We start from the raw sequence: 21,413 nt of genomic DNA, 5'->3' as shown, positions 1-21,413 counted from the left end.
ATCCACCACATTATTTACATTGGAGTTAAAGCTGCTGATGTAATGTGTTTATTCAAGTGACTGTAACTGATAGCAATGATCAGGGGTATAACTGTGTCAGTGGAGAATTATCCCCTGTATAAATCAGGGCTTGTTGGAGTGGATCAGCTCAGAGCGCCTGCTTTGGTTTCCAGGCCAACAGAAGTCACTGCTTCTCACAGAAATGCATTACCCAGTAATCTTTCAGATACAACACATTTATTATCCTGTTCTTGCAGCCCTTGGAGTTCCGGGTAAGACGTTATCTCAGCTGTTATTGATGTAAATCGGTGTTAACTTTGCTGCTGTACTTGGCAAATTATTTTATCTCCCACCATGTTTTACACAGTGGCCTGTTCTGTTCTATCGGTTCAAAGATGGAATGTGTTTAGAGTCTCTTACAGCCTTGTAGCAATTGCATAATATCTGTAAAGAACGTTTTATATCCAACTCTAGCATTGTTAGTGGATTATTCTCTGTACTGAATGTATTGTTGAATAATGGTATCTCCTTAACTTCTAAACGTTCGGTCTTCTAGAAGTTACATTAAATCTGTAATGACTTTTGCTTATCCAACCCGAGCATTGTTACTAGATTATTCTCTGTACTGAATGTATTGGAATCAGGTTTCTGGGGAAGAGCTGGTATCAGACCATCAGGAGCTGTGAACTGTTTCATGTTGTGGAACTAACCTGTCCTGGAATATGTTTTCATCAGTGTGTTTTCAGTGATTGATAATGAGACAGCTCACGGTCTCAGTGTTACAAGGAGGCAGCACAATGTCCCCCCTCCCCAATAACATGTTTCAGTTTAACTGGGATTTCAATGTATTTATTGGTTATCACAGTTATGGAATATTATTCCATTATCTGTGTATCTGACGCCGCTTCAGATATCGAGCTACTAAACTGTGTTTGCTGCTGACTCTTTTACGTCTCCTTCTCTGCTTCACTGTGAATGAATTCATTGATTGTCGCTGGACTTCATTGTAAAATGAAATGTTTTGATGTTCTGGTGTCTCAGTTTGCACTGAGTCTGTTGGAATCAGGAGCCCTTCTATTTATCTGTAGATTATAAGTATTATTTTGGCGTTTAGTTAATTGAACAGTCCCGCCATCTATCACTTTACATTACAATTACAGGAGAAGGAATCTCAATTATTGTGAGCTCTGTCTGGAAGAGGAATTTGATTCCGTTTATCCCATGATTTGTAGATGAAGTGAACAGTGTAGGTGAACAGGTGGAGACTTGGATGATCTGTGGAGACATTAAACTATTCCACAGAGGCTTTACTATTTAACAAACTGACACTGAGAATAGGATCGGTGGAACACGGGGCTGGTGAACAGAATGCAGGCACAGGATGAGAGGATTTAATCGGATATGAAAATGGACTTGAGAAAGAGAGTAGAGTGAGTGATAGAGAGGGTGACTGAGAGGGAAAGGGAGAGGCTGTGGTGTGAATAATTCATCAGAATGAACAGTTGAAACATCCAGCACAATTAAACACAGAAAATGTTACTTGAAGGAGTTATTATGATGTGGTCAGATTGGGTGAGTTTTTATTTAGGGACTCGCTCCTCATGTTTATACCCCTGTCAGGTCCTCAGTCTGTTTTTGTGAATGTTCTGTGTTTTACAACTTAATACTAAACATAATTAAAATTTACTTCAAGAATAGAATCAGTAATTTCTTGATCGTAACGAATTATTCGGATATTGTATTTTTAAAGATCGGCTGAATTCAATCAACAATGAAGTAGATTTAATTAATACTTTTCAATTTAATTTTAATTGAATGTGCAAAGTAAATTTATTGAACACATTTTATACCCAGCACAGGTTCCCTGACACCAATAACCACAGTAATGAACTGTTGAGTGTATTAGTTGGATTGTGTTATTGGGCCCTATAGATTAGATCCCCTCTAACACTCTGCTGCAGTCTCTCCCTGTGAATCCCAGCCTCTCCTCCCACTGCATTGAATCCTCTGTCTCCTCATCCCTTGCTTCAGTTTATCCGCTTTCCCAAACCATCTGCTCCTGACTCCCCTCCAGCTCCGACATGTCCTTTTCCTTGTCTCCCTCCCAATCACACTCACTGGCTCGATCTCAAGCTGTCTTTTCCGTTTTTGTGACAAACCCTGTCGGCTCTCTTAACCCAGAGCAACAAATCAGCTGCCTCCCCCTGTCCTCTCACCTTCCCGATCATTCGCTCTCTTTCCCGTCAGTCTGGAGCCCAAATCCGGCTTTTATCCGCTGAATTCCGGCTTGGGAAAACCCCTTCTCCCTTCCCCAGCGGCACTGCGCCCTCACTCAGCCCGTCCAGTGGATCCTGTGCTCACTTTATTCACTTTCTGTATCCAACTCCCAATTCATTATTCCAGAACATCTCTCTGCCCGAAAACGCTGCCCAGGTCAATGAATCACTTTCTACCTTCGATGCAGCAATAAAGCTGGAAATTTAACCCCAGATCCTCTCAAACTGCTGCTTTGGCTCCAGGTCTGAGCAGTAATTTCTCTGCTTCCTTTTCTCTCTCTTACAGTTAACTTGGTGGCGATTGTGATCCTGTCCCGAGGAAAGTGCGGTCTCTCCAAATGTATCAGCGTCTACCTGGTGGGAATGGCAGTGGCCGATCTCATGGTCGTTATCACTGATGTGATATTGAATCGGATTAATGCGATTTATCTCCCAGGTTCAGTCCTGAACATTACTCCCGTGTGTAGTTTTATTCGCTTCATGGGTTTTGCATGCACGGGTGTTTCTGTCTGGTTCACAGTCGCTTTCACTTTCGATCGATTTGTGGCCATTTGTTGTGAGAAGCTGAAAACGGAATATTGCACCGAGAGAACGGCGGCTGTGGTTCTGGGAACAGTGAGTGTGCTGGGCTGTTTAGAGAGTCTCCCCTGGTACTTTACATATAACCCTCTCTATATAATTAATAATGTTCCCTGGTATTGTGACACTAAACCCAGCTTCCGCACTTCCACCGCATGGGCTGCATTTGACATGTTTCACCTCATTTTAACCCCTTGTGTCCCGTTCTGTCTGATTTTGCTGCTCAATATTCTGACGGTCAGACGTATTTTAGTGGCCAGTCGAGTCCGCAGGGGACTCCGGGGAAGCAGCAATGGAGAGAATCACAAGGACCCAGAGATGGAGAACCGAAAGAAATCCATCATTTTACTCTTCAGTATATCGGGCAGTTTTATATTATTGTGGCTGACACAGGTTGTATTTTACATTTATGCGCGAATTGCAGACATTCAGACTTATTACTCCTTCACTGACCCTGTTTTTATCACAGAACACACATCCACGATGCTGCAGCTTCTCAGTTCCTGCACAAATACGTGTATTTATGTCCTGACCCAGGCTAAATTCAGAGAGGAGCTGAAGAACGCGGTGAAATACCCACTCAATCTAATTGTTAAATTAGTGAAATCATAGAAAGAGCTGAAGGGTTTCAAGCACTGGAACTAAATCCCATTTCATCCTCCATCCCCTACACTTCCCAGGGGACGGAAAGTACATTTTATATTAACAGCACAGAGCCAGGAAATGATCTTAATTCTGATTCTAATATATTTTATTGATAATCTGACCTATTGAGGCAGGATTTGCTCTGCAGGCAGCACATGAATTGTTGCTCAAAATGGCGGCACTAAAGAGCTCAGCTGGACTTCAAGTAAACGGGCGCCTCGCAAAATGGGCAAAGCTGATCATCACAGTAGCTGCTGTGGGCCTGATCGGAATGGGTGCACTCCACATAATTGGAGAGAGAGATGCAGAGACAGGGACAAAGAGAGACAGAGACAGACAGACAGAGAGTGAGAGAGAAAGACAGAGAGAGAGGGGGAGAAAGAGACAGAGACAGAAATAAAGAGACAGACAGAAGCCGAGAAAAAGAGAGAGAATGGGTGAGAGAGACAGTCAAAGTCAGAGAGAGATAGAGAGAGAAACAGAGAGACAGAGATATGGAAAGAGAGAGACAGAGACAGAGAGACAGGTGGAGAGAGAGACACAGAGAGAGATAGTCAGAGAGAAAAGGAGAGAGAGAGGGGGAGAGACAGACGGAGAGAGACAGAAAGACAGAGAGAGACAAACGGAGAGAAATCACGAGGACAAAAGAAATGTAATAACTAAAAAAGCGCAGAAAATTACGACAGATTCACATAAAAGAGAGGGAGTGCGTGTGAGAGAGATAGAAACAAAGAGGGGCCGAGACAGAGTTACTCTGAGATGGAGTGAAATAAAGAGAGTTACTAAGACAGGAGAGAAAAATAAAGAGAGAAAGAATGCAGATAAATATGTACATATAAGAGAGCAAACAGACATTGATGGAAGGAGAAAGAGACGCTGACAAAGCATTATTAAGTGATAGAAGTAGAAGTGGAAATAACAAGATAGAAAACACACAGAAAATAAACAGAGATAAAAGATATAAATAGAGAACAGTTACATTGAAAGACGCACAAACATATAAAATGACATGAGGGTAGAGACAGGAGTGAGAATAGAACACAGAAAACATTAAATAACCAAACAGACTCTGTAATTAGCCTGGAGAGTGTGAGAGTGCTGACTAGCAGATGGAGCAGGACAGACAGTTCATGTTTGTTCCGGGGTAACACTCTTGTGGATTTAATTTAGACATTTCTAAAGGTGATGCCTGGAGGCTGCACAATAAAGTCCCTCAGTCTTGTGTACCTGACCCTGACCATTACTCACTGCAGGAGTTTCCCAGCTGCTCTGTGTAGTCAAAATTCATCCGATAAAGGAAAGCCTGAGACTAAATCGGCTTCAGCATGTCTGAAGGAAACGGACTGTTAAACAGATTGTTAATGACACATTGTAAAAGATCACGCAGTAGTGGATGGATCACCATAGCTAGAAGAACGATCCCAGGAGTGCTGGAAGTGGACACTGAGAGAAAACAAGTGAAGTGTCAATCAATCGTGGGTTGTATTTGTAGGAACCTATTGTTGACAAGCCACAGTCCACAGAGGTGCGATTCTGTGTTAAAAAGGTGGGCAGAAGTTGAGTGGGGAGAGACACAGATCCACCACGACTGCTCCAACTACATCGTTCGGTTCCTGACAGCACCAGCTCACCTGGAATGTTCATGACTGCTCGCCACCTCCCAGCTTGATGCCTCGATGCAGGTTTACAGATTGCCTGTGAAGCAGATGACCTGGTTACAAGAGAAAGCCGCGCTACATTACAACAGTATCCATCAAAATACCTGGAATCTTCTCGGCAAACATGAGCCAAACATTAGGATATAACTTTCGTTATTGAGTTAGCGAAAGATAAACATTTGATTTCCAAATGGTTATATATTTTGGGGATTCAGGGTGTGTTGTTTTGTTGTTAAAGCAATTCTAAATCAGGCATAAACCCAAGATTTTGTTTCAATTATAATGTCATTTTTTTTAGCGTATTAATAATAAATGATTGTTTTCTTTATAAAGCCATGGTTTGTGCCTTCAGTTTCTTTGGGGAAGAGAACTCATTAAGTTAAACGTAAAATTAAACCTTGTGGAGACAAAAAGGCAACGCCTTAAATTAAAGTGTAAAATCACTTTGCACCTTTATGCTTCTTCATCTGTACCAAGAAAGGAGGGAGACAGAAAGTAGGAAACTACAGGCCAGTTAGCTTAACATCTGCCATAGGGAAAATGTTATAATCTATTATTAAACAGGGCACTTAGAAAATCTCAATGCAATCAAGCAGAGTCAACACGGCTTCGTGAAAGTGAAATCGTGTTTGACTAATTTATTAGAGTTCTTTCAGGAAGTAACAAACAATGTGGATAAAGGGGATCCTGTGGATGTGGTATACTTGGATTTCCAGAAGGCTTTTGACAAAGGGGGCCACATCAAAGGCTACTACACAAAATAAGAGCTCATGGTGTCGGGTTAATATATTAGCATGGATAAAGGATTGGTTAGCTAACAGGAAACAGAGAGTAGGCATAAATAGGTCATTTTCAGGTTGGCAAAATGTAACGAGTGGAGTGCCACAGGGATCAGTGCTTGGGCCTCAACTATTTACATCTATATCAATGACTTGGATGAAGGGACCGAATGTATGGTTGCTAAATTTGCTGATGACACAAAGATAGGTAGGAAAGTAAGTTGTGAAGAGGACATAAGGAGTCTGCAAAGGGATATAGATAGGTTAAGTGAGTGGGCAAATATTTGGCAGATGGAGTATAATGTGGGAAAATGTGAACTTGTCCATTTTGGCAGGAGGAATAGGAAAACAGTATATTATTTAAATGGAGAGAGATTGCAGAACTCTGAGGTACAGAGGGATCTGGGTGTCCTAGTACATGAATCACAAAAAGTTAGTATGCAGGTACAGCAAGTGATTAGGAAGGCAAATGGAATGCTGTCATTTATTGCAAGGGGAATTGAATATAAAAGTAGAGATGCTTTGATACAGTTATACATGGCATTGGTGAGACCACATCTAGAATACTGTGTGCAGTTTTGATCTCCTTATTTAAGAAAGGACATAATTGCTTTAGAGACGGTTCAGAGAAGGTTCACTCGACTGATTCCTGGGATGAGGGTTATCTTATGAGGAAAGGTTGGACAAGTTGGGCCTGTATACACTGGAGTTTAGAAGAATGAGAGAATGAGAGGTGATCTTCTTGAAACATATAAGATCCTGAGGGGACTTGAAGGGGTAGACGCTGAGAGTTTGTTTTCCCTTGTGGGAGAGACTAGAACTAGGGGCCACAGTTTAAAAATAAGGGGTCTCCCATTTAAGACGGAGATGAGGAGATTTTTTTTTTTCTCTCAGAGGGTCGTGAGTCTGTGGAACTCCCTTCCCCAGAGAGCGGTGGAGGCAGGGTCATTGAATACTTTTAAGGCTGAGTAAGATAGATTCCTGATTAACAAGGCAGATTATAATAGGTAGACGGGAAAGTAGGGTTGAGGTCACAATCAGATCAGCCATGATCTTACCAAATGGTTGAGCAGGCTCGAGGGGCCGAATGGCCTACTCCTGCTCTTAATTCGTATGTTCGTGTGTAACTTTCCCAGTGACCCGCTGGATTCTGTAATAAATCACAATGTACTCTGATCCCCTCTACTCAACTGGGCAGGGTCCCACAGCACTCTCCTGCCCTGTTACTGTTACAAATACTGTTACTGTTTCAGATTACATAAAAATATGAATAATAGAGAAATGAACCAAATCCCAGATCAGAAGCACATACAGATTGAGTTCAATTTTACTCTGATTTATTTAATAGAATTAAATTGCACTCTCTACACAAAATGACTAATTTGACCTTTGCTCCGAACATCATTAATAGAACAATAACAGCTGAAACGTAAGACATGTTGTCTCCAAACTAGATATAATTTTACACAATCCCTTTGATACTTCATTAAATTGCATTAACCTGGCATCTTCTCCCACTTTGCCTTCCCCTGTGGAATCCTAACTGCCTAATCTAAACCAATTGTAGCCTCTATCACACAGAATACATTCTCATAATACATTAATACTGACTTACACAAAAACATAAGAAATAGGAGCAGGACCATATGGCCCCTCAGACGTGCTCCGCCATTCAGTAAGATCATGGCTGATGGTCGACCTCAACTCCACTTTCCCGCCCTATCCCCATATCCCTTGATTCCCTTAGAGTCCAAAAATCTATCTATCTCAGTCTTGAACTTATTCAATGACTCAGTAGCCACAGCCCCCTGAGGTAGAGATTTCCAAAGATTCACAACCCTCTAAGTGAAAAAATGTTTTCCTCAGCCTTAAATGGCCGACCCCGTATCTTCAGACTCTGACCCCAAGTTCTAGACTCTTTAGCCAGGGGAAACAGCCTCTCAGCATCTATCCTGTCAAGCCCTCTAAGAATGTTATACATTTCAATGAGATCACCTCTTATTCTTCTAAACTCCAAAGAATACAGGCCCATTCTACTCAATTTCTCCTCACAGGACAATCTCCTCATCCCAGGGATCAACCCAGTGAATCTTTGTTGCACTCCCTCTAAGGCAAGTATATCCTTCCTTAGGTAAGGAAACCACCAAAACTGTACACAGCACTCCAGGTGTGGTTTCACCAAAGTCCTAGATAATTGCACAAGACCTCCTTACTCTTATACACCAACCCCATTGTAATAAAGGCCAACATACCTTGTATATTCTGGACCTATTTTTCTTATTATCTCTGTGCTACACATGGATAGATATTTAAATATAAAATAGATCTCCTCAGGAAAGAGACAAAGGAAGAATGGAGAGATGTTCTGAAACTGGGGAACAATCATAAATTTAACGACATCAATCACCAAAGGAAGGAGAAGAGGAAATATCATACAGAGATGGCCTGAAACTGTCACGAACACTTCGGGAGATAGACGGGATAACCTGCAGAGAGGGAATGAAATTAGGAATGAACAGAGATTAATTATGAAAATCACCCCAGGAAGAAGAAAGCGAATAAATTAATAGAAGGAACTGTTTCTGGGAATCAGAAAAGATTTAAATCTAAAAATGATTTCTAGAGGGATCCAACCAAAAAGACGGAGATGTGGTCTGAAAGTGAGAATATGGATTCAAACAGCAAAATCACGATTGGAGGGAGTGAGGGAAAACATGAAGAAAGGGACAAATATTGGGAATAAAGAAAGACTAAAATATAAAAATCACCTCAGGGAGCAGATGTGGAATATCAGGGTGTAGGGGAGTGAAATTGGTGATAAAATGAGAAATATATATAAATATCACCACGGAAGGGAGAAATTAAGCACATAAGAATTGCTGGATAAAAAATGATCCAAGTTCATCGATTTCGATACAACGATAATTCAGTTGGTGATTAATTATAGCAATCGATCTCAATCTATGGTGCAGATTGTGACATATTGCGATAATGTAAAACGGGTTTGAGTGAATCGACAGTCCCTTTTACATCTCTCCAATTTTTATTTGATTGAAGTTAATGGGAATAAAAATGGGGAGAAATGTAAAACCGGCTGTGGATTCGCTCTCACCCGTTTTACACCATCACACAAAGTCCCAATCTACCCCAATGAGTCTCCAGCAGACCCAGACATGAGCTGTGGAAAACTCTGTGAACATTAGGGTATAAATTGGTCTTGGACCATAGTGTGAAACGGGCGGAAACGAATCAACAGCCACTTCGACAATCCGCCCGATTTCGTTTTCCATTGAAGTCAATTGTTAAGAAATTCGGGCCAACAACAAAACGGGCTGCTGATGGACTATCGCTCATTTTACTATCGCTCATTTTACACTATCGCTCATTTTACTATCGCTCATTTTACTATCGCTCATTTTACACTATCGCTCATTTTACTATCGCTCATTTTACTATCGCTCATTTTACTATCGCTCATTTTATACTATCGCTCATTTTACTATCGCTCATTTTACACTATCGCTCATTTTACTATCGCTCATTTTACACTATCGCTCATTTTACTATCGCTCATTTTACACTATCGCTCATTTTACACTATCGCTCATTTTACTATCGCTCATTTTACACTATCGCTCATTTTACTATCGCTCATTTTACACTATCGCTCATTTTACTATCGCTCATTTTACACTATCGCTCATTTTACTATCGCTCATTTTACACTATCGCTCATTTTACTATCGCTCATTTTACACTATCGCTCATTTTACTATCGCTCATTTTACACTATCGCTCATTTTACTATCGCTCATTTTACACTATCGCTCATTTTGCACTATCGCTCATTTTACTATCGCTCATTTTACACTATCGCTCATTTTACTATCGCTCATTTTACACTATCGCTCATTTTACTATCGCTCATTTTACACTATCGCTCATTTTACTATCGCTCATTTTACACTATCGCTCATTTTACTATCGCTCATTTTACACTATCGCTCATTTTACACTATCGCTCATTTTACTATCGCTCATTTTACACTATCGCTCATTTTACTATCGCTCATTTTACACTATCGCTCATTTTACTATCGCTTATTTTACACTATCGCTCATTTTACTATCGCTCATTTTACACTATCGCTCATTTTATTATCGCTCATTTTACACTATCGCTCATTTTACTATCGCTCATTTTACACTATCGCTCATTTTACTATCGCTCATTTTACACTATCGCTCATTTTACTATCGCTCATTTTACACTATCGCTCATTTTACTATCGCTCATTTTACACTATCGCTCATTTTACTATCGCTCATTTTACACTATCGCTCATTTTACTATCGCTCATTTTACACTATCGCTCATTTTGCACTATCGCTCATTTTACTATCGCTCATTTTACACTATCGCTCATTTTACTATCGCTCATTTTACACTATCGCTCATTTTACTATCGCTCATTTTACACTATCGCTCATTTTACTATCGCTCATTTTACACTATCGCTCATTTTGCACTATCGCTCATTTTACTATCGCTCATTTTACACTATCGCTCATTTTACTATCGCTCTTTTTACACTATCGCTCATTTTACTATCGCTCATTTTACACTATCGCTCATTTTACTATCGCTCATTTTACACTATCGCTCATTTTACTATCGCTCATTTTGCACTATCGCTCATTTTACACTATCGCTCATTTTACTATCGCTCATTTTACACTATCGCTCATTTTACTATCGCTCATTTTACACTATCGCTCATTTTACTATCGCTCATTTTACACTATCGCTCATTTTACTATCGCTCATTTTGCACTATCGCTCATTTTACACTATCGCTCATTTTACTATCGCTCATTTTACACTATCGCTCATTTTACTATCGCTCATTTTACACTATCGCTCATTTTACTATCGCTCATTTTACACTATCGCTCATTTTACTATCGCTCATTTTACACTATCGCTCATTTTGCACTATCGCTCATTTTACTATCGCTCATTTTACACTATCGCTCATTTTACTATCGCTCTTTTTACACTATCGCTCATTTTACTATCGCTCATTTTGCACTATCGCTCATTTTACACTATCGCTCATTTTACTATCGCTCATTTTACACTATCGCTCATTTTACTATCGCTCATTTTACACTATCGCTCATTTTACTATCGCTCATTTTACACTATCGCTCATTTTACTATCGCTCATTTTACACTATCGCTCATTTTGCACTATCGCTCATTTTACTATCGCTCATTTTACACTATCGCTCATTTTACTATCGCTCTTTTTACACTATCGCTCATTTTACTATTGCTCATTTTGCACTATCGCTCATTTTACACTATCGCTCATTTTACTATCGCTCATTTTGCACTATCGCTCATTTTACTATCGCTCATTTTACACTATCGCTCATTTTACTATCGCTCATTTTGCACTATCGCTCATTTTACACTATCGCTCATTTTACACGACTGCCGAAGATCAATTTCAACCCAATTTTTTTCAGCTCGCATTGAATTCTGTAATTGATCGGGGGAAAGAGTGTGCGATGGGATACCCTGTCATTGTGTGGACAGTCTGCCAGATAACAGCTTTTGATGGAACAATTTCATTCATGTTGATGTCAGGGCCGAGTCCACGATGAGCGCCACTCTCAGGGCGAGCCGATCGATAAACCACAGGTCGCAGCGCTTTACTTTCTACCGACTCATTGAAACCGACTGGAGAGAGAAGAAATCCGTCTGTGGGCCCGAGATTTCCCCGCCCCGTCACTCGACGAGTTGTGTCAGCCCTATAGCTACTGGTAGCAGATTCTAACCGTGGAAAAATTGAACACCCTGGTGAAAGCAACTCAGAAACTATGGGGGTAAAATTCAACTTCGACCAGGGCACAACACAGGCGGTAGTGGATGGGCCGCCCATTATACAGCCCACTCAATTCTCCTTTCCATTGAAGTCATGGGGTGTAAAATGGGCGGCCGAAGTGCTACCGCCGATAATTCCGCCCCGCCGAAGTTACACTTCATCCCTGATAATCCACAGGGTGCAGCCACCAGCCTCCGACCTGATCCGGGGGATTCAGCAGCTTCACTCCAGGCTGAACTCGCTGACCATCTGTCAAGAAGCCCAAAGTGTCAAGTCACTTTCCGCACATCGAATAGTCAAACACATTGCCCCATGTTACCAGGATGTGGAGATGCCGGTGATGGACTGGGGTTGCAATTTTACAACACCAAGTTATAGTCCAACAATTTTATTTTAAAATCCACAAGCTTTCGGAGGCTTCCTCCTTCCTCAGGTGAATGTGGAAATGAAATCCTCGAACCTATCGCATTTATAAATCACAGAACAATGCCTGGTGATTACAGACAGTCTTTTCAACTGCTAAATTTGTTGGACTATAACTTGGTATTGTAAAATTGTTTACAATATTACCAGGGCGGCGGGTTCGCGGGGGGAGGTGGGAGGACCCACGCGCCCGGTGAAATCAGTCTGCCCCGCGCGCAATCGCAGGCTGATTGGATCCACTTCCCTCTTGTTCCGGGTTCCCCGATGCTGAGCTGCGCCGCGGGTGGGCTGCGCATGCGCAGTAAGGTCTGTCAGCTGGAGGAGCTCTATTTAAAGGGGCAGTCCTCCACTGACTGAAGCTTGCAACAAATAGCAAAAATTACAGCATGGAGCAACCCAGGGGGAAGGCTGCTCCCAGGTTTAATGATGCCTCACTCCAGGTATCATTGGATGGGTGAGGAGGAGGGTGAGAACAGAGATCTTCCCCCTGGCGGGCGGGAGGAAGCGGCCTGCCTCTGCCACCAAGAAGGCCTGGCTCAAGGTGGCAGAGGAGGTCACCTGCACCACCAACATATCGCCCACCTGCATACAGTGTAGGAGGCGCTGCAATGACCTAAGTAGGTCAACCAAAGTGAGTACACTTACTCATTCCCCTACACTCCGTCTGCCACATCACCGCCCCCACCCCACATCTCCTTCTGCACTGCCAACACTACTCTGTCACATCACTCCTCACACCCACTCAAACCTCATCCTCATCTTACCTGCACTTACTCACCTCGCCAGTACTCATCCCGCCACTACCACTCAACCCAATCCTCATACAATCTCATGGCTCCGTCCCATACTCACCCTCTCGTGCATCTCTTTCACAGTCAGCCTCACTCAACCTGCCACTACCTGTGCTGCAGCCACAGGGCATGCATCACATATGAGCAGTAGGCAGCGTAAGGCAAACGTGTCGTGAGCATGAAGGGGATGCACAAGGGTGTTTGAGGGTTTGTCATGGTGTTTACCTATAATTAATTTCTGACCAACTCACATTACATATTACATTGGCACCACTACTGTCACGTCTTTGCGAATCTTGTCTGGTTTGTGCAATAATGCCCTTTCCTGAGGATCACAATGAAGACCCACAACTGATGCCACCCATTGTGTCACTGCAGAGTGGGTGTAGGTGTATTTTCAGGGCTCTTTTGTGCAGACGACTGAGAGACGTCGGCGATGTCCCCGGTGGCACCCTGGAAGGATGCGGAGGAGAAGTTGTTGAGGGCAGTGGTGACTTTGACAGCGACAGGTAAGAAGATGGTGCTCGGGCCAGCCGGGAGCAGCTCGGCATGAAGGAGGCTGCAGATGTCCACGACTACATGTCGAGTGACTCTGAGCCTCCGTGTGCACTGCTGCTCAGAGAGGTCCAGGAAGCTGAGCCTCGGTCTGTGGACCCTGTGGTGAGGGTAGTGCCCTCTGCGACACATCTCTCTCTGCAGTTGCCCTCCCTCCTGCTGTACAGGTGGATGTGTCACAGCACTGTGTTGTGGAGCTCCACGTGTCAGAGGTGGACGGCGTGGATGGCGTGGCTGGTGAGGCTGCTGATACTGTTCGCCCTCTGAGGAGGTCATGAGTGCAGCTACGGCAGCCCCCATCCGGAACATGTACATCTGAGGGGGTCCGCAAGGTAGGTACATGTGTCTGGACCCCGGGGTAAGTGTGCAGGTTGGTGAATTTTATTGTTAGGAGGAGGGTGGTGGAGGCCAAACTTTGTCCAAAGTGACAGAGCGGCCTCCTGCAATGAGTGAGGGTCTCCTCCCCTCCACCCCACCTGTCAAATGGACCTTTGCAGCTGCCACAGGCTGATGGCTGCAACACGTCCATTTGAACTGGAAGTGTTTCCCCCAGTACAGGAAACAGTCCCAGTTCTTTGTAAAATCCCACCCCTCCTGAAATATCTCCTTAATCAGGTCTGTAAACAACCTGAAATACCTGAATAAATAGCTTAAGTGGCACCCCGCCGGCTTTAATCGCCTGCGGGAGTCCCACGTGCGGGGGCTGCGCGCGCATGTCAGCGCGTCTGTGGGAAACCTGGAAGTGGGCGGGTTGGAGTCGGGCTCCCGACCCGCCCCGGGAATCCACGATTTTGGGAGCCCCCGCCCCCCCGACCCCCCCCCCCCCCCCGCCAGGAACGCACCCGATCGCGGCGGCTAAAATCGACCCCATTGTCCCTGTACGAATACAGATTAAATTACACTCTAAACAGCCGCCAAACGCTCACAGCGAAGGCATGGCAGAGTTTAGATACAGAGTAAACCTGCCTCTACAATGTCCCATCAAACACTCTCAGTGGCAGATGTAGCACTAGTCAGATACACAGCAAAGCTCCGTCTACACTGTCCCATCAAACAATCCCAGGGCAGTTACAGAATGGGTTAGGTACAGAGTAAAGCTTCCTTTACACTGTCCCATCGAACACTCCCAGAGTAGGTACAGCACGGGTAAGTTACAGAACAGAGCTTCCTCTACAATGTCCCGATAAACACTACCAGTCCAGACAAAGCACGTGTTAGATATAAGGTAAAGTTCCCCCTCCACTGTCATATCAAATACTCCCAGGGCAGATATAGCATGGGTTAGATACAAAAAAGGGTGTCAGGATAAACCCAGCAACTATAGACCAGTCAGCGTAACCTCGGTGGTGGGGAAAGTTTTAGAAACGATAATCCGGGACAGAATTGGCAGTCACTTAGACAAGTGTGGGTTGATTAGGAAAAGCCAGCATGGATCTGTTAAAGGCAAATCGTGTTTAACTAACTTGATAGAGCTTTTTTAATGAGGTAACAGAGAGGTTAGATGAGGGTAATGCAGTTGATGTGTATACGGACATTCAAAATGTATTTGATAAAGTGCAGCATAATAGGCTTATCATCAAGATTGAAGCCCATGGAATAATGGGGGCAATAGCAGCATGGATACAAAATTGGCTAAGTAACAGAAAGCAGAAAGTGGTGGTGAACGGTTAGTTTTTCAGACGCGAGGGAGGTGTACAGTGGTGTTCCCCAGGGGTCGGTGCAGGAATCACTGCTTTTCTTGAGATATATATTAATGACTTGGACTTGGGTGTGCAAGGCCCAATTTCCAAATTTGCAGAGGACACAAAACTTGGAAGTATAGTGAACAGTGAGGAGGATAGTGATAGACTTCAAGAGGAGATAGACAGGCTGGTGGAATGGGCGGACGTGTGGCAGATGAAATTTAACTCAGAAAAATGCGAAGTGATGCATTTCGGTCGGAAGGAGAAGAGGCAATGTAAAGAAGAGGGCACAGTTCTAAAAGGGGTGCAGAAATAGTGAGATCTGGGGGTATATGTACACAAATCGTTGAAGGTGGCAGGGCAGGTTGAGAAAGTGGTTAAAAAAATATACGGGATCCTGGGCTTTATAAATAGAGGCATAGAGTACAAAAGTATGGAAGTCATGATGAACCTTTATAAAACACTGGTTCGGCCACAACTGGAGTATTGTGTGCCAGACAAGTGTCATCTCCAACAAGAGAGGGTCTAACCACCTCCCCTTGACATTCAACTGCATTACCATCGCCGAATCCCCCATCATCAACATCCTGGGGGTCACCATTGACCAGAAACTTAACTGGACCAGCCACATAAATGCTGTGGCTACAAGAGCAGGTCAGAGGCTGGGTATTCTGCGGCGAGTATCTCACCTCCTGACTCCCCAAAGCCTTTCCACCATCTACAAGGCATAAGTCAGGAGTGTGATGGAATACTCTCCACTTGCTTGGATGAGTGGAGCTCCAACAACACTCAAGAAGCTCGACACCATCCAGGACAAAGCAGCCCGCTTGATTTGCATCCCATCCACCACCCTAAACATTCACTCCCATCACCACCGGCGCACAGTGGCTGCAGTGTGTACCATCCACAGGATGCACTGCAGCAACTCGCCAAGGCTTCTTCGACAGCACCTTCCAAACCTGCGACCTCTAACACTTAAAAGGACAAGGGCAGCAGGCAAATGGGAACAACACCACCTGCACGTTCCCCTCCAAGTCACACACCATCCCGACTTGGAAATATATCGCAGTTCCTTCATCGTCGCTGGGTCAAAATCCTGGAACTCCCTTCCTAACAGCACTGTGGGAGAACCTTCACCACACGGACTGCAGCGGTTCAAGAAGGCGGCTCACCACCACCTTCTCAAGGGCAATTAGGGGTGGGCAATAAATGTTGGCCTGGCCAGCGACAGCCACATCCCATGAACGAATAAAAAAAAATTCTGGGCACCGCACTTGAGGGAAGATGTGAAGGCCTTAGAAAGGATGCAAAAAATATTTAATAGAATGATTCCAGGGATGAGGGACTTTAGTTACGTGGATAGTCTGGAGAAGCTGGGGGTTGTTCACCTTGGAACAGAGACAGTTACGAGGAGATTTGACAGAGGCATTTAAAATAATGACGGGCTTAGACAGAATAGATAGAGAGAAACTGTTCCCATTGGCAGAAGGGTCAAGAACCAGAGGAGATAGATTTAAGGTGATTGGCAAAAGAACCAAAGTTGACGTGATGAAACACTTTTTTACGCAGTGAATGGCTAGGATCAGGAATGCACTGCCCGAGGGTGTGGTGGAGACAGATTCAATCATGGCCTTCAAAGGGGAATTGGATAAGTCATTTGAAAGGAAAAAAATGCATGGCTGTGGGATAGGGCAGGGGAGTGGGACTAGCTCGATTGCCCTTGCATAGAACCAGCAGGGACTCGATGGGCCGAATGTAACCTTCCATGCTGTAACCTTTCTATGATTTTATGATTCTACAGTAAAGCTCCTTGTAAACTGTCCTGTTAAGCACGCCCAGGGCAGCTTCGACACGGGTAGGTACAGAGTAAAGCTTCCTCCACTCTGCCCCATCAAACACTCAAAAGGCATTTACAATACGGGTTAGATGCAGATTAAAGTTGCCTCTAAGTGCTCCATCAAACAGTCCCATGGCAAGTGCAGCACAAGTAAGATGCAGAGTTAGGTTCCCTTTACACTGTCCCATCAAATACGCCTTGGGCAGATACAGCATGCATCGGATACAGTGTAAAGCTGCCTCTACACTCTTCCATCAAACACTCCCAGGGCAGGTACATCACTGATAAGACGCAGAGTGAAGCTCCCACTACACTGCCCATCAAACACTCCAGGGGCTAATACAGCACAGCACGGGTTAGTTACATACTAAATCTCAATCTACGCTGTCCCATCAAACATTGGCGGGGCAGGCACGGCACGGCTTCGACATAGGACAATGCTCCCTCTACACTATTACATCAAAAAACTTCCAGGGCAGGTGCAGCCCAGATTTGGTACAGAGTAAAGCTCCCTTTACACTGTCCCATCATACATTCCAAGGACAGGTATAGCATGGGTAGATACAGAGTTAAGCTCCCTCTACACTGACACATCACACACTCCCAGGGATGGCACAAAACGGATTGAGTACAGAGTAAAGCTCCTTTCACCGTATTATATCAAGCACAACCAGGGCATGTGTTGCACGAGTTAGGTACAGAGTAATGCTCCATCTACACAGTCCCATCAATTACCCACACGCAAGTACAGTAAGGATCAGATAAAGAAAAGCTTATTCTACACTGTCCCATCAAACACTCCCAAGGCAGGAACATGGCTGGTTAATCACAGAGTATAGTTCCCTCTACACTGCCGGATCACACAATCCCAAGGCAGGTACAGCACTAGTTGGGTACAGAGTAAAGTTCCCTCTTCTCCGTCCCGTCGAACACTCCCAGGGCAGATACAGCAGTATTGGATTCAAAACAAATCTCCCTCTATACTGTCCTGTGTAACACCCCAAGGGCAGATACGTCTAGGGTTAGATAGAGTAAAGCTCCTTCTACATTGTCCCATCAAAAACTCCCAGGGCAGGTACAGAACGGTTGGTTATAGAGCGAAGCTCCCTCTACGCTGTCCCATCACACAGTCCCAGCGCAAGTACAGCACGGGTTAGAAATAGAGTAAAGCTCCCTCGACACTCTCCCATCACACACTCCCAGGATAGGTTCAGTATGGGTTAGATACAGAGTAAATCTCCCTCTACACTGTCCCACCAAACGCTCCCAAGGCAGGGACAGCACGGGTTAGATACAGAGTAAAGCTCCCTCGACACTCTCCCATCAAACGCTCCCAGGATAGGTTCAGTGTGGGTTAGATACAGAGTAAATCTCCCTCTACACTGTCCCACCAAACGCTCCCAAGGCAGGGACAGCACGGGTTAGATACAGAGTAAATCTCCCTCTACACTGTCCCAACAAACGCTCCCAAGGCAGGGACAGCACGGGTTAGATACAGAGTAAAGCTCCTTCTAAACTGTCATTGTATCACATTACTATCGTAGGTACAGCACAGGAGGAGGCCATTCGGCATATCGTGTCTGTGCCGGCTCTTCGAAAGTGCTATCCAATTAATCCTATCCCCCTGCTCTTTCTCCATAGCCCTCTATTTTTCCCTTCAATTATTTATCCAATTCCATTTTGAAAGTTATTATTGAAACTCCTTTCAGGCAGTGAATTCCAGATCATAACAACTCACTGCTTAAAAAATGCTTCCTCGTGTCGCCTCTGGATCGTTTACCAATCACTTTAAATCTGTGTCCTCTGGTTACAGGCCTTTCTGCCACTGGAAACAGTTTCTCCTTATTTACTCTATCAAAACAGTTCATGATTTTGAACACCTCTATCAAACCTGCCCTTAGTCTTCTCTGTTCTAAGGAGAACGACCCCAGATTCTCCAGTCTCTCCACCGAACTGAAGTCCCTCATCCCTGGAACCATTCTAGTAAATCTCCTCTGCACCCTCTCTAAGGCCATGACATCCTTCCTAAAGTTTGGAGCCCAGAATGGGACACAATACTCCAGCTGAGGCCTAAACAGTGTTTTATAAAGGTTTTGCATAATTTCCTTGTTTTTGTACTTTATGCCTCTATTTGTAAATCCCATGAACCCGTATTCTTTTTTTAAACAGCCTTCTCAACTTGTCCTACCATCTTCAAAGATTTGTCTATGCGCACCCACAGGTCTTTCTGTTTCTGCACCCACTTTAAAATTGTACCATTTAGTTTATATTGCCTCACCTCGTTCTTCCTACCAAAATGCATCACTTCACACATCTCTGCGTTAAATTTCGCCAGCCATGCGTCTGCCCATTTCACCAGTCTGCCTATGTCCTCCTGAAGTCTCTTATTATCCTCCACACTGATTACTACATTTCTGAGTTTCGTGTCATGTGCAAACTTATTCTCTTATTCCCAAGTCCTCCATTACACTGCGAATAGTTATGAACTGGAATGTGCTGCCTGAAAGAATGATGGAAGCAGAGTCAATCTTGGCTTAAAAGGGAATTGGATAAATACATAAAGGGAAAAAATGCAGGGCTATGGGGAAAGAGCGGGGGAATGGGGCTAATTCCAATGCTCTTACAAAGAGCCTGCATCATCTATGATTCTTCCACCAGTCCTCCTGGCAGGCCGTTGAGTCAGACTGGAGACCGTCCATCAATCCTCCTGTAGTGGGGTGTTAATAAGGCCAGAGACGATCCACCAGCCCTCCTGTAGAGGGGTGTGAGTCAGACTAACGATTTTCCACTGATCCAACTGTAGAGGGGTCTGAGTCAGACTGGAGACCGTCCACCAGTCTACCTGTAGTGAGGTGTGAGTCAGACTGGAGACCGTCCACCAGTCTTCCTGTAGTGAGGTGTGAGTCAGACTGGAGACCGTCCACCAGTCTACCTGTAGTGAGGTGTGAGTCAGACTGGAGACCATCCACCGGTCTGCCTGTAGTGAGGTGTGAGTCAGACTGGAGACCATCCACCAGTCTACCTGTAGTGAGGTGTGAGTCAGACTGGAGACCGTCCATCGGTCTACCTGTAGTGAGGTGTGAGTCAGACTGGAGACCATCCACCAGTCTACCTGTAGTGAGGTGTGAGTCAGACTGGAGACCATCCACCAGTCTACCTGTAGTGAGGTGTGAGTCAGACTGGAGCCCATCCACCAGTCTACCTGTAGTGAGGTGTGAGTCAGACTGGAGACCGTCCATCGGTCTACCTGTAGTGAGGTGTGAGTCAGACTGGAGACCATCCACCAGTCTACCTGTAGTGAGGTGTGAGTCAGACTGGAGACCATCCACCAGTCTACCTGTAGTGAGGTGTGAGTCAGACTGGAGACCGTCCACCAGTCTACCTGTAGTGAGGTGTGAGTCAGACTGGAGACCATCCACCGGTCTACCTGTAGTGAGGTGTGAGTCAGACTGGAGACCATCCACCAGTCTTCCTGTAGTGAGGTGTGAGTCAGACTGGAGCCCATCCACCAGTCTACCTGTAGTGAGGTGTGAGTCAGACTGGAGACCGTCCACCAGTCTACCTGTAGTGAGGTGTGAGTCAGACTGGAGACCATCCACCGGTCTACCTGTGGAGGAGTGTGAGTCAGACTGGAGACCGTCCATCGGTCCTCCTGTAGAGGGGTGTGAGTCAGACTGGAGACCGTCCACCAGTCTACCTGTGGAGGAGTGTGAGTCAGACTGAAGACCTAGTCACGTAAAAATACATTTCATTACCGTAACAACCCAGAGACGAGTCCGTTACAGATTTGCAAATATAAACATTAATCGTAGACAATCGCCATCTGCTGGATGTGAGGCAAGTTGATAGTCCGATCAGAATCAAAGATCTTGATCTGGACAGATAACAGTGGAAGTAATGTGTTGCCTCATGTGCCAGTAGGTACAGGAGAATCTAACTAACTAACAAATAATGAAAGACCTGCCTAACTAACTAGCAACTAACTAATTAACAACGGACTATCTAACACCTAACTAACTAGCTTCCTAACTAACTAACTAACAACTAACTAATCCATGTACCGTCGGGCTTTTAGTCTCAAACTTCTGACCCCCTCATCCAAACTTCAGTGTCCCACTGATTCCAGATTCGCTGACGCTCTCCAGCAGCCGCTGCTCATCTCCTCCTCCGAGAACCCGCCAATGTCCCAGACTGGCCCCTTCACTCTCCAACAGCTCCTGCTCCTGGAACCCGCCAATGTCCCAGACTGGCCCCTTCACTCTCCAACAGCTCCTGCTCCTGGAACCCGCCAATG

The 21,413-nt window shown here is 44.5% G+C and overlaps 1 protein-coding gene across 1 annotated transcript; it reads left to right on the top strand.

The window, feature by feature from the left end:
- Nucleotides 1-202: 202 nt before the first annotated feature.
- Nucleotides 203-19,657, top strand: LOC137300307 (probable G-protein coupled receptor 139). Its single transcript, XM_067969400.1, has 3 exons — nucleotides 203-272; nucleotides 2,563-3,455; nucleotides 19,577-19,657. Exons 1-3 carry the CDS (start codon nucleotides 203-205, stop codon nucleotides 19,655-19,657), a joined length of 1,044 nt encoding a protein of 347 aa, XP_067825501.1.
- The last annotated feature ends 1,756 nt before the right edge of the window (nucleotides 19,658-21,413 follow it).

Source organism: Heptranchias perlo, chromosome 2 (genome assembly GCF_035084215.1).
Source record: "Heptranchias perlo isolate sHepPer1 chromosome 2, sHepPer1.hap1, whole genome shotgun sequence".
In the NCBI taxonomy this organism is placed as follows: domain Eukaryota; kingdom Metazoa; phylum Chordata; class Chondrichthyes; order Hexanchiformes; family Hexanchidae; genus Heptranchias; species Heptranchias perlo.
This window is presented reverse-complemented; position numbering and strand designations above follow the sequence as displayed.